The sequence below is a fragment of the Somniosus microcephalus genome, chromosome 6, assembly GCF_052327205.1.
Source record: "Somniosus microcephalus isolate GS21.2 chromosome 6, FLI_Smic_1.0, whole genome shotgun sequence".
NCBI lineage: Eukaryota > Metazoa > Chordata > Chondrichthyes > Squaliformes > Somniosidae > Somniosus > Somniosus microcephalus.
The window spans coordinates 228,240,125-228,257,784 of record NC_140992.1 but is presented as its reverse complement, the minus strand read 5'-3'; the positions used below and the strand labels follow the sequence as shown (position 1 = coordinate 228,257,784).

Sequence of the window (17,660 nt, the reverse complement as noted above, 5' to 3'; positions counted from 1 at the left end):
TCAATACATTAATAAACAGGGCTATCATGTTGTAAAACCCCATTTAAAACTCAATTATATTGTCATTGTTACAGCTACCAAGTTATAGTAAAGATTACACTGCTAGATTTGTTATCCTGTGTGGAAACCTATATAGAGTCCACCTCTTATCCTCGCACCCAATTCCCAATCATAACTGGAACGAATAAAAAAATAAAGAAAAAGGAAATAAAATAGGTATGTTTAAGGATGTGAATTAAGTAAATGAAAAAAGGACCGCAGTGTAGTGCAACACATTGGTGCTCTAACAGGCTGTGCCCTGGTGGGACATGGATTTATGTTGAGTTAGGAGGACAAGCAAAGTCATTTTAACTGTTGCTTCAGTATGAAACATTAAATCAAGGACACAGAAGTTAATAGAGGTTTGGAATGTTCTTACTTATAAGTAAATTATGGTATAACAAGGCAAGTAGAGAGTATTCCATCACACTACTTGTCAGTTATGGAAAGGCTTTGGAGAGTCAGGAGGTGAGACATTCACTGCAGAATACCCAGCTTCTGACATGCCCTAGTAGCCACGGCATTTATGTGGCTGGTCCAGTTGAGTTTATGCTCAATGGTAAACCCCAGGATACTGATGGTGGTGGACTTGACGATGGTAATGCCGTTGAATGTCAAGGGGAGGTTGTTAGGCTCTCTCTTGTTGGAGATGGTCAAGCTTGGCACTTGTCATTGCCTGGCACTTGTCATTGCCTGCCATTTTAACAAGCAAGCATATGATGAGTGTTCAAGGATTTTCTGAAGATGTGAAATATTTTATATAACTGCAAGTTTTTTATTAACAATTCTCCTTAAGACTCTGCTATAACATCAGTGGCTTTATTGGCTGTAGTCTCCTTGCTGCAGTAATTATGAACATTTAAATACACGTTGTACAAGATCCTTCAGTGAAAGGGTTAGAAAACAGTCACCGTATAAAGACAGACACATTTATAGTGGTATAGTAGGTATGTTGTACCTCAAAAGTCAACAAGTACAATAAAAAGCACAGGTACTCTATTTTGCTGAGAAATACAACAATCTAAAACCACAATATTTGGACTTCAGTGCTTAAACAGGAGACCTGTGGTTCTTGTGTCCTGATACAAGTAGTATTACAGGCCTGGTCCAAGTAATGATACCAGTTAGTGCATGTAATAGGACTGGGCTAATATACAGATCAGTTCAGAGCAAGGTTGCTACACACACTGTAACAGACTTTGTATGCATGTAGTGACATGGGTCTGGTATATACAATGGTAAAATCCGAGCACATGTGATGACTCTGGTTTAATATATAGTACATACCAGATAGGCACATGTACTAGGGTGTAACTCTGCAAATGTATTGCCAAGGCACACTCAATCTCACTCACAACTGCCCATTACAGCTCAGAAAGTGTGTAATTTTCTGTACCTTCAAACACTTCTTTGTTTATCTGTACTTGGACCCCTTTGTGGCTAAATCCATGCTTTGGTTTGGCACCTTTTTCTTCAACTTTATTATTTGCCTGTTAACAAAACAGTTTTACAAAATTTTAAACGGTCATAAAAATTAATAGCACAGCAATTTAATAGTGTTCATTGATTGTTGTGGAAAGTTGTGAGCTTCTGCCATTATAGACTTACATACTTTATGACAAGAAGACAAAGAGCTTTCCAGATCTTTCAAATGCTGTACGTACTGCACACTCTCTCGATTAGAGATGTATTGTGTGCGGTAAAGCATGGTGTCCAACCTGCAGCCCTGTGGCCACATGTGGCTCCTGAGCTCTGGCAATCCAGCTCTCGAAGCTCAGTTCTATTATTTATCACTTGCAGCATTGTCCCATTTTAACTTAATAGACCTGGAACTTTGGGAAAGGCTGTTTGATTCATTGATGGTTAAATCCTAAATAAAAACACCAAGATTGGTTATCAGCAACCTGAAATATGTACCAATTAATGGGAACATTGATTTAACAATAAGGCTGCATAGTATGTGGCCCACTAAGATAATAGGTTGGACATCCCTATGATCATATATACAAAATCTTCATGTGTATTAGGGTATGTATGCTTATGAATAGTCACTTGTAGTACATATAAGTATGATGAAGTATTTGCAGATTGAATTTGGGTTGCCCAGTATCAATTTGCACCAATAACAAGCACGTCACTCTACACTGTGATATCACTTGTTCAGACTAAAAGTCACAGAAATTTGGAAAACACCACTCTGTGTTCCTGGTTTGGTCCTGGAAGGAGGTAGCAGTGATCGGGGTGGGGGATCGGTGGCGATCTTGGGCGGGGAAGAGGGGTGATTGGTGGCGATCATGAGGGGAATCTGTGTCAATTGGAGAGTGGCAGCGATGGCGATCGAGAGGGTGGGTCGATGTCCGGCAGCGGCCCGCATTCTTTGAATGTGGGGTCAGAAGGAGCGCTCCTGCTCCTCCCGGCTCCACATTCAGGTAAGTACATTTTAGAAACTTACCTTGTTGGTTGCAGCCTGCAACAGTCCCTTTAAAAACCGTCTGTTAGGTCACACGTAGACCTGGTTTTCCTGTGTGCTGCAAAGGGCCTAATGCCTATTTCTGGCATAGGCACTGCTCACTAATTTTTTGCCCTTTACCAATATGGCATGTGGTGCACTTATGGCTCGTAAAGAACGTGTTCTTCCTGCCTGCCATATTGGAGGCTTCAGAGGCCGTTTAGCACCCGAGAAACAGGTGCTGCGTGGCCTACTTTCTAGGCCACTATCATCCAGCATCACATGAGCTGCATTATACACAGGGCAGTGCCAGTACCAAACAATGCAAGAACACATTCAGTTCAGGTCATCTGATGCTGTTATTATACTATGAATTTGGCAATTTCTAACACAGTTATAGTATATCACCACCAAATCAAACCCAGCAAGACCCATCTATTTCTCATGATGGAGTAGCACTGTGTAACAACTGGACTTGACAGTGGGTAGAACAGTGGTAGATTAAATTTAATGCAGACAAGTGTAAAGGACTGCATAAAGGAACAAAACATGTAGTGTGACGCATACTTCATAGATGGTGTTCAATAGCTAAGGATGAAGCCAAAAAAGTTCTATTAGTCTTAAAGACTCGATGCTCAATGTGTCCAACTAATGCACAGCAGCAATCAACAAAGTCAATAGAATGTTGGGCTACATAGCCAAAACATTAGGATTACAAATGTGAGGAGGTTGTGACCAAATTGTGACACCTTGAGTCCTGTTCTGGTCACCGAGACACAAGAGGGATATTCAAGCACCAAAGGCAGTGCAGAGAAGAGCCACAAGCATGATCCCTAACGTCAAGGGTCTGAGTTATGAAGAAACAAGGGGGGATTTTCAGCCGGGAATGGAGCTGTCTGAATTAAGCTGAATAAAATGTCTGGCTTCCTTGCTTGCCTGACAAAATCAAGGGCTTTTGGTAGCAAAATATGGAAACTCATGTTTTTTTTTAATCTGAAAAATTAATACTTTACAACAGGTTCAAAGCTTAAAATTAAGTCATTGTTCCAGCCTGTGGCATCAGTCACTAACAATTCAACATAGGATTACATAGGATATACAGCACAGAAACAGGCCATTCGGCCCAACCAGTCCATGCTGGCATTTATGCTCCACTCGAGCTTCCTCCCGTCTTTCCTCATCTAACTATCAGCATAACCTTCCATTCCCTTCTCCCTCGTATGCTTATCTAACCTCCCCTTAAATGCATCTATACTATTTGTCTCAACCACTCCCTGTGGTAGCAAGTTCCACATTCTCACCACTCTCTGGGTAAAGAAGTTTCTTCTGAATTCCCTATTTGATTTCTTGGTGACTACCTTATATTGATGGCCTCTAGTTATGCTCTTCCCCACAAGTGGAAATACTCTCTCTGTATCTGCTCTGTCAAAACCTTTCATAATTTTAAAGACCTCTATTAGGTCACCCCTCAGCTTTCTCTTTTCAAGAGAAAAGAGACCCAGCCTGTTCACCCTTTCCTGATAGGTATACCCTCACATTTCTAGTATCATCCTTGTAAATCTCTGCACCCTCTCCAGTGCCTCTATATCCTTTTTATAATATGGAGACCAGAATTGTACGCAGTACTCCAAGTGTGGTCTAACCAAGGTTCGATACAAGTTTAGCATAACTTCCCTACTTTTCAATTATATACCTCTAGAAATAAATCCTAGTGCTTGCTTTGCTTTTTTATGGCATTGTTAACTTGTGTTGCTACTTTTAGTGATTTGTGTATTTGTACTCCGAGATCCCTTTGCTCCTCTACCCCACCTAGACTTGCACTCTCCAAGTAATAAGTGACCTCCCTATTCTTTCTACCAAAATGCAATACCTCACATTTATCTGTGTTGAAATTCAATTGCCAATTATATGCCCATTCTGCAAGTTTATTAATGTCTTCATGTAATTTGTTGTAGTCCTCCTCGGTATTGATTATCCCCTCAATTTGGTGTCATCTGCAAATTTAGAAATTGTGTTTTTGATTCCAAAGTCTAAATCGTTAATATAAATTGTGAACAACAGTGGTCCCAGCACTGATCCTTGTGGAACACCACTTCCCACCTTCTGCCACTCTGAATAGCTACCCTTTACCCCTAATCTCTGCTTTCTGTCTTGAAGCCAGCTAGCTATCCATTTTGCTACTTGTCCCCTGACTCTGCATTCCCTGACCTTATTCATTAGTCTATTATGTGGTACCTTATCAAAGGCTTTTTGAAAATCTAGATAAATGACATTTACTACATTACCCTTGTCTACTCTCTCTGTTACCCCTTCAAAAATTTCAATGAGGTTGGTCAAGCAAGACTTTCCCTTTTGAAATCCATGCTGACTATTCATCATTATTTGGTTTCTAGATGTTCTTCTATGTTCTCCTTTAGTAGGGATTCCATTATTTTTCCTACCACCGATGTTAAGCAGACTGGTCTATAATTCCCTGGACATGTTCTATCTCCCTTCTTAAATATAGGTATTAAGTTTGCTATCTGCCAGTCCTCTGACACTACACCTTTTTCTAACGAATTATTAAATATATGTAGTAATGCTTCTGCTATCTCTTCCCTAGATTCTTTTAAAATGCATGGATGTATTCCGTCTGGACCAGGGGTTTTATTCTCTTTGAGTTTGATTAGCTTATTTAATATACCACCTCTTTTTATTTTAAATGCAGTTATCTCATTACTAATCTCATCATCCGATGTCATGTCCACCTGTTCTATCTCCCTGGTAAATACTGAAGCAAAGTAATTATTTAATATTTCTACCATCTCTATATCGCTGCCTGTGGTATTATCCTGTCCATCCCTTAGTGGCAGTTGTCTTGCATTACATTTGGCAGTCATTATAGTATTTAACATTGATTTGTTACCAACAGAAATAATATAAAATCACAACTCTCTGTAACTTTTGTTGAGAAAATAACATAATTTTGTTCAGGTTTCAGGCCACAATGGACACTCAATCTTTTATTCTGCTATTTGAAAACACATGACCAGTATATGGCTCATTGAATACACACAAACTGTTTTATTCATGCTATCTAGGGGGAATCCAGTATTGTATCAAGCTGGACGCACTGTTACATTTCATGGTGAACTGACTTCAAAGGCAGTTCCTAACGTACACGGAGTGATGGAGGCCATGGAAAGGTACAGTTCTTTGTAAAATGCTCTTGCCATTTGCATGTCACAGTGAATTGCAGTAATGATTTAGATAACAGTGCATTCCTAAGTTAGGTAAAGTATGGGTTATCACCTGTTTTACATAGAAACATAGAAGATAGGAGCAGGAGTAGGCCATTCGGCCCCTCGAGCCTGCTCCGCCATTCAATGAGATCATGGCTGATCATCCAAACATTCCCGAGACAACTTCACCCTTGAAAATATGTATTGAGTGGCAGAGCAATTCTGTGTATTCTCAACCCAGAGGCCTATGATTAGAAATAAAACAAAATTCCAGAAATGCACAAGCCAGTCAGTATGTAAAAGAAAAAGACAGTTCTGGGTGGGGCCCTTCATTAGAGCACTGTGTAACATTAAGCTTTTGCCCTTATCTTTAATAGATTATTTTTCTTAAGTCAGTGATATGTTTGTTCAATGCACACCACAGTAAAAGTGCTCTCTTTATGGCCTGGTTGGCACCACAATGACACACCTGCCAATGGTAGATTGGAAGCATCTCAATTCTCTGTGGGACATTCACTAGTCTGATACCGGAGCCAGACAAGATTGCAGTATTTCAGGGCACTGTTGACAACTGACCATCAAGCCTGGTTCACTGATGGATTCTGCAGGGTTGTCACTGGAGGTTGGGATACTTCCCACTCAGCTGCAGGTTATCCTTCGAACCAAAGCGTTAACAGATAAGATGGGCCTAGCTGGACAAACAGCAGAAAGCTTACCAGTATTCCATGCATGGTTTTAGCTGGTAAATGTCTGGGCATACCTGAGGACCTCTAAAGTCTTGGCACTTTCTAGCCTGCACCCAAGCACTGAGGACTTTTCAGGTTATCATAAACTATTGATATGGGTGTCACATTTCATGATTTTTTTCACAGATTTGGAACAAAGGGTTACTTTTACATGTTTTTTAAAAGCAAACCGTACTCAGTTTTTTTAAAGGCACTGATACAGAACATGATTAAAATGATAATTTTCCCCAAAGACAAAAAAATAAGTTTTTTTTAGCTTGTTTTGGTAATTGATAAGCACCTCACACCCATTATATTGTGAGATATTTGGTCCTAGGTGCTTGGTAGTGATTGTCTGGCAGGCCTTCCCTTCTGGCTGTGAAGAGTAAGAGATAAAAATAGAGGCAGAGGCACAGGTAGTCAGTCAGGTTTTTACAACAGACAGCTGTGATGGCTATGCTCAGGAGTTTAGCATGCAGGAGAGCAGTTAGGAGTTATTTTGTCTAAGTCAAGTAAGATGGCCCACTGATGTGAGGAAGCATAGTATGTTCATTATTTTGTACTGTGTGAAAACAACCTGTACTTCTTATGTTCATTAATAAATAGACATTCTTATTATGAACACAGCTAGCTTTTGCTAGACACTTTTATTGAGCACATGTGGACTAGGTACAGTATCTGTAGAGGCTTCCATCTTGACTGCCGCCTTGTGGGTAGCCTAGTGCCTCATGGGTAATGTAGTCTTAATATACATACAGCTGGGTAGTGTAGTCTTGTATATATACAGCTCTACACAGCTCTACGGCTCCACCTAGTGTCCACTATAGAATGACATGTTATTGATCATTACAGTACTGATTGAATTAAGTGGGTCCGATCCTAACAGTTGCTGTGTATGTTCACTTGCTATGAAATAAAGCAGCTTAATAATTTGTATCTGGCTTTGTCTTACCATGTGTTTACTTAGTCTACCTTCAAGAAGATTGGAGAGGCATATGGGGGAAATGTACAAAAAACAGAAATATCTGGTTCAAATCACATGGGGCACTATTTTAATACCCCTGGATTACACTATTGTACAGTTAGGTATTGAGTAGTATGGGCACAGCCCTAAACATAAGATACTGAGACCACTTACGGAAGTGACAAGCACCACTGTGCCTAAGAAAATACCTAAAGTATGATCCTAAACTTGGAACAGTGGGTTTCTCAGTAATTTGGTGTGGAGACTCTTAAACATGATGATTGGTTTCTGCAACTGGCTAGCCAAAGAAAATCTAGATACTATTCATATTTATTGATCTATATTTATATATATTTATCAGCTACACATAGAAAAGGAATCTAGGTAAATTAATTAATAACAGTTTCCATTTATTCAGGTTGAGTTACCACCACCAATTCTGAGCACTGCCCCTGCCAATGCCATCGTAACTGCAACAGCAATTTCGCAGCTACAATTCCACTCTGGGCGCATTGGTGGCAGTGCTATGTTTTCTATTGTACATGTTGCCAGTGCACAAAGGGGACCTTCTTGGGTTTCCTGCCATTCCCTCATTGAAACTGGTAGTTTGCTCCCCGCGTAATGTACATTTAACAATGGTAGCACAGGAGGCGGCAGAGCAGACCTAGGAGGAGCGGCGAGGCGGCGGCAGTATAAAGAGAGCCTGAGGCGCGGGTAGGCCCCACAGCAGCAGCAGCAGCGGCGGCAGAGCAGACCTAGGAGGAGCGGCGAGGCAGCGGCGGCAGGACCAACTCAGCACTGGCAGAGTTTTCAAAGAGTGACGTCAGAAGTCAAAAATGACATCGGCACAAGGGGAGGGAGCTGATTGGTGAGTATCTGGTGAGTGTTTTTACTTGGCTTTCTTAAAGTTTTTAAGTTTATTCCAGCTAGGTTAGTAAATTAGAGGTTAATTAGAGGTATGGCAGGGCAGCTCACACCCGTGGAATGCACATTCTGTGCCATGTGGGAAGTCCTGGACACCTCCCGTGGTCTGGACGGCCACATGTGCGGGAAGTGTCGCCAGCTACAGCAGTTCGAGCACCGGGTTACAGAGCTTGAGCGGCGGCTGCAGTCACTGCTGTGCATCCGCGAGGCTGAGAGCTACGTGGATAGCATGTTTCAGGAGGTGGTCACCCTGCAGCTTAAGAGTGTGCAGACAGAGAGGGAATGGGTGACCGTCAGACAGAAGAGGAGGACCAGGCAGGTAGTGCAGGAGTCCCCTGAGCCCATCTTGCTCACCAACCAGTATTCGGTGCTGAGTACTGGTGAGGGTGATTTGGTTCCTCTGGGGAGTGCAGCCAGAACCAAGTCCACAGCACCATGGAAGGCTCAGCTGCACGGGCGGGGGGGGGGGGGCGGCGGGGAAGAGAAGAGGGAGAGCAAAAGTGATAGGGGATTCAATAGTTAGGGGAGCAAACAGGTGTTTCTGCAGCCGCAGGCGTGACTCCAGGATGTCACTGAATGGCTGCAGGGCATTCTGAGGGGGGAGGGTGAACAGCCAGAGGTCGTGGTCCATATCGGTATCAACGACATAGGTAGGACGAGGGATGAGGTCCTGCAGGCAGAGTTTAGGGAGCTAGGAAAGAGGTTAAAAAGCAGGACATCAAAGGTAGTAATCTCCGGATTACTACCAGTGCCACGTGCTTGTGAGTTCAGAAATAGGAAGATAGAGCAGATGAATGCATGGCTGGAGAGATGGTATGATAGCAAAATACTGCAGATGTTGGAAATCCGAAATAACAACAGAAAATGCTGGAAAAACTCAGCAGGTCAGGCAACATCCGTGGAGAGAAATTTGAGTTGACGTTTCGGGTCGAACCCTTCTTCAAAACTGGAAAGAAAAGAAAATAGATCGAAGGCAGGGCTGCGATCGGACAAAAGAAGTAAAAGAGACAAAAGTAGTAAAGGAGACAATAAAAGGTATTCGAAGTCAGACGAGATGGTAATAGAGCCTATTACAGGTACCATCTCGTCTGGCTTCGAATACCTTTTATTGCCTCTTTTACTACTTTTGTCTCTTTTACTTCTTTTGTCCGATCGCAGCCCTGCCTTCGAACTATTTTCTTTTCTTTCCAGTTTTGAAGAAGGGTTCGACCCGAAACGTCAACTCAAATTTCTCTCCACGGATGTTGCCTGACCTGCTGAGTTTTTCCAGCATTTTCTGCTGGAGAGATGGTGTAGGAGGGAGGGCTTTAGATTCCTGAGGAATTGGAACCATTTCTGGGGGAGGTGGGACCTCTACAAACCAGATGGGTTGCACCTCAACGGGAATGGGACCAATATCCTCGCGGAAGGGTTTGCTAGTGCTGTTGGGGAGGGTTTAAACTAGCTTGGCAGGGGGATGGGAACCTAAGTATAGAGTCAATAGGGAGGGAAGAAAAACTGGAATTGGAAAATAAAAATGTAGAAAGTAAATTGGAAAGACAGAGGAATAAAAGGCTAGATTGTAGTCAACAAGGAGGCTTGCCTGTACTAAATGGTATATACTTCAATGCAAGGAGTATAGCGAACAGGGCAGATGAGCTGAGGGCACAGTTAGATACTTGGGACTATGATATTATAGCTATTACAGAGACGTGGTTGAAAGAGGGGCAGCTCAACATTCCTGGTTACAGGATTTTCAGACGAGATAGAGAGGGAGGTAAAAAGGGAGGGGGGGTCGTGGTATTGATTAAAGGAACTATTACAGCTGTGAGGAGGGATGATATGTTGGAGGGATCATCAAACGAGGCCATATGGGTCGAATTGAAAAACAAAAAAGGGGCGATCACACTGCTAGGAGTGTACTACAGACCCCCAAACAGTGAGAGGGAGATAGAAGAACAAATATGTAGACAAATTTCTGAGAAGTGCAAAAACTATAGGGCAGTAATAGTAGGGGATTTCAACTACCCCAATATTAACTGGGATAAAATTAGTGTGAAGGGTATAGAAGGTGCAGAATTCCTAAAGTGCATCCAGGAGAACTTTTTTAGCCAGTATGTAGCAAGCCCAACAAGGGAGGGGGTGGTTCTGGACTTCGTTTTAGGGAATGAAGCTGGGCAGGTAGAAGGCGTATCAGTGGGAGAGCATTTTGGTGCTAGTGACCATAATTCTGTTAGATTTAAGGTAGTTATGGAAAAGGACAAGGATAGACCAGGAACCAAAATTCTAAATTGCGGAAAAGCAAATTTTGCTAAGCTCAGAGGGGATTTAGCCATAGTGGACTGGAAACAGCTACTTGAAGGTAAATCAGTGTCAGAGCAGTGGGAGGCATTCAAGGAGGAGATCCGGAGGGTTCAGACCAAACATGTGCCCTTAAAGAAAAAAGGTGGGACTAACAAATCCAGAGCCCCCTGGATGTCTAGAGACATACAGGGTAGGATAAAGAAAAAAAGGGAGGCGTATGACAGATACCAAGGGCTAAATATTCCAGAATCTTTAGAGGAGTACAGAAAGTGCAGGGGTGCAATTAAAAAGGATATTAGGAAAGCAAAGAGAGAGCATGAAAAATTCTTGGCAAGTAAAATCAAGGAAAACCCAAAGATGTTTTATAAATATATTAAGAGTAAGAGGATAACTAAAGAAAGGGTCGGGCCTATAGAGATCATGAGGGTAATCTGTGTGTGGAGGCGGGAGACATCAATAGGGTTCTTAATGAATACTTTGTGTCTGTTTTTACAAACGAGAGGGGCAAAGCATACATTGCTATTGGGGGGGAGGAGTGTGAAATATTAGATGAAATAAACTTGTGAGAGAGGAAGTATTAAAGGGTTTAGCAGCTTTAAAAGTGGATAAATCCCCAGGCCCGGATGAAATGTATCCCAGGCTGTTAAGCGAAGCAAAAGAGGAAATAGCAGAGGCCCTGACCATCATTTTTCAATCCTCTCTGGCTTCAGGTGTGGTGCCGGAGAACTGGAGGACTGCTAATGTGGTACCCTTGTTTAAAAAGGGAGAAAAGGATAGACCGAGTAATTACAGGCCAGTCAGCCTAACCTCAGTGGTGGGAAAATTATTGGAAAGAATTCTGAAGGACAGGATAAATCTTCATTTAGGAAGACATGGATTAATCAAGGATAGTCAGCACGGATTTGTTAAGGGAAGGTCATGTCTGACAAACATGATTGAATTTTTTGAGGAGGTAACAAGGAGGGTAGATGAGGGTAGTGCGTTTAATGTAGTGTATATGGACTTTAGCAAGGCTTTTGATAAGGTTCCACATGGCAGACTGATCACGAAGTTAAAAGCCCAAGGGATTCAGGGAAAAGTGTCAAGTTGGATTCAAAACTGGCTCGGAGACAGGAAGTAGAGGGTAATGGTTGATGGGTGTTTTTGTGACTGGAAGGCTGTTTCCAGTGGGGTTCCGCAGGGCTCAGTACTAGGTCCCTTGCTTTTTGTGGTATATATATATCAATGATCTTGACTTGAATATAGGGGGTATGATTAAGAAGTTTGCAGATGATACTAAAATCGGCTGTGTGGTTGATACTGAAGAAGGAAGCTGTAGACTGCAGGAAGATATCAATAAATTGGTCAGGTGGGCAGAACAGTGGCAAATGGAATTCAATCCGGAGAAGTGTGAGGTAATGCATTTGGGGAGGACTAACAAGGAAAGGGAATACACATTAAATGGTAGGACACTGAGTAGTGTAGAGGAACAAAGGGACCTTGGAGTGCATGTCCACAGATCCCTGAAGGTAGCAGGCCAAGTAGAGAAGGTGGTTAAGAAGGCATACGGAATGCTTGTCTTTATTAGCCGTGGCATAGAATACAAGAGCAGGGGGGGTTATGCTTCAACTGTATAAAACACTAGTTAGGCCTCAGCTAGAGTACTGCGTGCAGTTCTGGTCACCACAGTACAGGAAAGATGTGATTGCACTAGAGAGGGTACAGAGGAGATTTACAAGGATGTTGGCGGGAATAGAGAATCTTAGCTATGAGGAATGACTGGATAGGCTGGGTCTGTTTTCCTTGGAACAGAGGAGGCTGAGGGGAGACCTTATTGAGGTGTATAAAATTATATGGGGCATAGATAAAGTGGATCGAAAGGACCTATTTCCCTTAGCAGAGGGGTCAAAAACCAGGGGGCACAGATTTAAAGTAATTGGGGGAAGGTTTAGAGGGGATTTGAGGGGAAATTTCTTCACCCAGAGGATTGTGGGGGTCTGGAACTCACTGCCTGAAAGGGTGGTAGAGGCAGGAACCCTAACCACGTTTAAAAAGTACTTTGATGTGCACTTGGGATACTCTGACCTGCAGGGCTACGGACCAAGAGCTGGGAAGTGGGATTAGGCTGGATAGCTCTTTATTGGCCGGCATTGACACAATGGGCCAAAATGGCCTCCTTCCATGCTGTAACTTTCATGATTCTATGAGGAATTCATGGACAGAAAATCTACTGGTGAAGCTTTTGAAAGTGGCACCATTTCTTGCTGGCTACAAAGTTCCAAATTAGGCATTTTCTGCTGTGTTTTGTGCTAAGATGGGACAGGAGACTCCTAATGTTGGGAGGCTGGAAGGACAACCTACATCAAGCCAAATGTTTTGAATGGTGGGGTCCACCAGTAAAACTGAAGTCAAATAAGCATCCCATCTAAAGAAACAAGCATTGGCGCAATGTCAGGAAAGCAAAAATGACAAAAAAAAGAGGAGCAACCTCATCAAAAGTTCAGCTTGGGCAGTTTAATAGCTACTTCTAGTGGCTGTGTGCCTGCAGGAGTATGCTTTGCTCCTGCTTTTAAAGGCTCACAGCATTGGCCCCCTCGCAAAAAGTGCAGCACATCAAAGTTTCCGAGAGCTGCAAGGACACAGTCCCATCATGCCCCAAACTGGCAGTCCTCCTGTGCCCCCAGCATGGCACCATGGGAAAAGCCGGGGCTGGTGCAAAATCAAAGATCCTGGCTTCCCACCCCCTCTACACATGACACACCCCTGCGTCACAGGCAAATGGAAGAGGAATTTCAGCCCCTTTTTAGATGTACAAAGCACAGTTATAACACAACATGTTATATAAATCTCCAGTCATGAGTTTCAGGTTACATTTAATTTGAAGAATTACAGTGAAACTTTGTATCCGACAGCAATACTGTACCAAAGAAGAAAATATCACTGTTTCCAACCTAGCTGTGGGAGAACTCTGAAATATTTAAACTGAACAATAAAATTAACAAAGAAAATAGTCACATGTATTGCAATACTGTCACAAAGTACTTGCACCATCCAATGGTATAATTAGAATACACAGTCCCACATAACAGTTTTCTAACATTCAAGCAGGCATAAAAGACATTGGTCTGTTAAAAATATTCTTCATTTAGAAAGTTATTGCTCTTTTTACAATAGGGGTTGGTTTAAATGCTTGAATTTTTAGGGCACACCGTTGAATGAATTTTGCTGCGAACACTTTTCATAATATGGTACAAGTAACAGCATTTCATACAAGAAACTTCCTTTGGCTGTTACATGCATGTTGAAGGAATAAAAAGTTAATACAAGGCAACTGTGGACACTATGGGGTAATTTTGACTTAGTGCAAGAGTGTAAAACAGATCCCATTTTACACTATTGCACAAAGTCAAAATGACTCTCCTGTGGCTCTATTACTTTACATAATAGGTGCGCTTTTTTTTCAAAATCAACAAGCAGAGGATGAATGAGTAATTGTTAACAACAACTTTCATTCTAAGCATTTCCTGTTCCAGTCATTAATAAACTTTAATTCTATTACAACTCTGACTTTTTTTCTAAGTTATGGTTTATGATAATAAACTGACCTCTGAAGATTCTATTAGACTTCCTTTTTTCCAAGGTACAATTCCTTTAAGAATAAACTGTACTATGTTGGAATTTTTGAAGGTTTCGCCCACAAAGCGAATGGCTTTATCCACAGCTGATACCATTTTTTCTATGCCATCTAATTTCTCTTTTTGTGTTGCTGTGTCTTGATGTACAGATGTCACCAGTTTGAACAGTTCCATGAATAAAGGCTTCATCTCAGGGTGACTAAGGCAGTCAATAGGTTGCAAGTATTTAACATCACTATTCTTCTCAGCTACTACTCCATCAGTGTCTTTTAACGTTTTCAGTATTTCAATGTTCTTTTCCAAGTCACCCATTCCTTGAGACATATCTTCCAATTTCTTAAGAACTTGTCCTTGAATGTTTACTATTTGATCTACTTTTTCATTAAGAAGATTCAGTTTGCTGTCCATCGTACTTAGGTTATTGGCAACGCTGCTTTGATTTGTACCAGACGGCTTCTTCACTTGGCCAACGGACCCACTTTTATTCTGAGAGTCAAGATTACCTCCTTCATACATTCTGGCCAAGCAAGTGGCCAGGGAAACTTGCTTACTCATTTTGTCAAAATTGAATATGAAATAAAATAGCTATTCAAAACAAATCAGCTCAGATCTTATGATATCACCTCCTCCCTTCTTAAACAATTTCCCAAACAAAAGAATCCATTCAGTTGATGCAGATTTTTTTTGTCTGACAATCTCTTGCTTGACTATAATATCAGAGGAGAACTGTCTATTTGCTTTAACTTTGTCATTCTATTTGAGCTTCACACTCTCCTGTCACTGTTGGCCCTCACAGATTTTTAAATAACCCATCCTGCTTGATGTATTCTGAATTCTTCTTTGCCCCTTGACGTCACAGAAATGTTCCTGGGTGCTTAGCATATTTTTCTTGAGAATCTGATGATAAGCCTGCCATCTGTGAGAATGACAAAGCAGGGCGCTTGTATTCATTAAGATTATAAATTTGTACACATAATGTATTGTAAAATGCTCCATTAATCACAACTGTAGGCTTAAGACTTGAAGTACAAAGGATTAGTTGACTCACATATGCAGCTATTTACAACTGATGGAGAATGTATGTTCTCAAATGGTAATGCATCTAGTGACCTGATACTAGCTGTCAGATGAGACAAAAATAGACTGATGACAATTGCATCAAATTTTTTTCTGGCACATGCCTTTAGCATTTCAAACTCTGTTGCAGGATAAAGTTATATTAAACAGTATTCTAAGCATTGCCATTAGGCTGCTTTAAAGCAAGCCTCCTGGTCAGATGGATACCAATCCCATATTTGAATATAACCTTGGACAGAATAACAATTAACTTTAAAAACGCTTTGAAATAACCCACAATTGTCTATTGCTTAAATAAGACAAACAGTTAAACAGTCCCTAAAGCACTGTAGTAACTTATACTCTGAATTACACTTATATTACAACTGGATCATGAAACATTTCTTCTACTGGGCCTCCAGTGACAATGCTTTGTAGTTAGAGTCTGCTATAAGGGGGTTCAGCCACTAAAGTACTATCCAGGACTAAGGTGGGTATCAAGGATGTGTGCCTGATATTCAGTAAAATCCTTCAATGGTTCTGCACCTCAAAAAGCCTCTGTTCAGTTAGCACCTACTTCTTACCTCCTCATGATCTGGCTGTATCTGCAAAAGGAAAGCTGGCAAAATGCAGTGCCTTAAAATCACTATGGTTCAGGCAAAGGGCTCAAAGACTTCATCACCACTCTCAACATATGATCGTCGCATCTCCCACTTACAACAAAACTTTGCCTGTATAATACTTGTATCACTCTAATTCTCCTGTATGCATCAGAGACTTAGACAGTCTTGCAAGCAGCAAAAATTGATGCAGCAAACCAGTGATGTCTTTGCCACATCTGCTGCATTCGGTGGTATGACAGTGTCACCAGTACTTCCAACCTCCCCTAAGTGTCACAATTGCCAAAAGCCATTTATCGCTTGTTTGGGCACATGGCCAGGCTTGACCAGTCACGCGACACCTCCAGAGCAGTGAACCTGTCCTCCAAAGACCTGGAAATGCCCGCTTGGAAGGCCAAGAAGCACGTGGCTCTTGACCATTACAGCTGACCTCAGGTCCCAGAATATAGGGACTTTCTCTGCCATATGGTGAGCCGAAAACCATGAGAGATGGAGCTATATGATCCACCAAGCAACACTGAAGGAGTATGCTGCAATAATGATACACCAACCATAGCTGATCTATAATAAAACACATCAGTCATTGTTGATCTCTACTAAAACACAGCATCCATTGCTTGCTCTCAATTTGAACTTAAGTATAAATAATGGAGATGTCTACAAGATGAGCAGCATTGCCAATCTTTGTTTACATTTATTGCATAGGTGCAAAAGCAAAAGGTTGAGATGGAACGTAGACCTGTCACCCCTGATCCTCTCTAACTTTTACCGCTGCACAATAGAGAGCATCCTGACGAACTGTATCACAGTATGGTATGGCAGCTATAGCTACTATGACCGAAAAGCCCTGCAGCGGGTAGTCAAAACTGCCCAACACATTACCGGCACCCGGCTACCGACCATAGAGCACATATACCAGAAACGCTGTTTACGGAGGTCACGGTCCATCATCAAAGACCCTACCCACCCCAGCCACAGTCTGTTCGCCCTCCTGCCATCTGGGAGACGCTACAGATGCATTCGCACCCGTACGACCAGATTTAGGAACAGCTTCTTTCCCAGGGCTGTCATCCTACTGAACTCCACAAATAAACTCTAAAGCCTGCACATCTGCCAATGCACTTTATTATGGTTATGTTTATGTTAATGTATTACAAGCCAAATGTATGTTGAATGTTTAAATGTCTTAATCTAAATGTACACTCTCGGGAGCCGCAAGCCTACATTTCGTTGTACTGCACTTGTGCACTAACAATGACAATAAAAGTTGATTTGATTTGATTTGATTTGATCAAACTATGATAGCCCCTGCCTACGCCATTTGTTTTTGGCAGGATGAACCACCATTCATTCCCACCCATAACCTGACATTGTGTGTCACCTTACCATGCATCATCAGAATGATGGCAAGATCAATCTAAAGGATATAACAACACACAGATTACATGTTGCCTAAATTTAGATAAATGTCTGATACTTATACAAACTATCCTGTAACTTCTTGGCACAGTTCCATTTGACTGTTTATTAGTTTCTGTAAAGAATAGCTCTCCTTCCACAATATGCTCCCAGGTATAAGGGCCGCGATTTTAATTACCAAGGCGACTTGGAGTCGGGTTCCGTGGTGGACGGGTTCCGGAGCCGCCTCTGGCTGGATCAGCTGTGGATGTCCGATTTTAATTAAATCAGCTTGTTGACTTCATTAGGGCGCGCTGGCTGGTCCAATGAGTGCGATCGGGTCGGCTAGCCACCTCTGATGACGTCA

At 41.9% G+C, this 17,660-nt stretch overlaps 1 protein-coding gene across 2 annotated transcripts in view; it reads right to left on the bottom strand.

Annotated features, from left to right (window-relative positions):
- mylk3 (myosin light chain kinase 3) overlaps positions 1–17,660 on the bottom strand; it is a 125,256-nt gene that overhangs the window by 54,408 nt on the left and 53,188 nt on the right. Inside the window, exons 1-2 of one of the 2 annotated variants that reach the window (XM_085991524.1) lie at positions 14,190–15,172; positions 1,436–1,529 (exon numbers count right to left, since the gene is read on the bottom strand). In XM_085991524.1, coding sequence (XP_085847650.1) covers positions 1,436–1,529; positions 14,190–14,774 — 679 coding nt within the window. In that variant the 5' untranslated portion in view covers positions 14,775–15,172. Of the gene's footprint in view, positions 1–1,435; positions 1,530–14,189; positions 15,173–17,660 lie in introns of those variants that run through there. The other variant, XM_085991525.1, reaches the window with a different exon arrangement.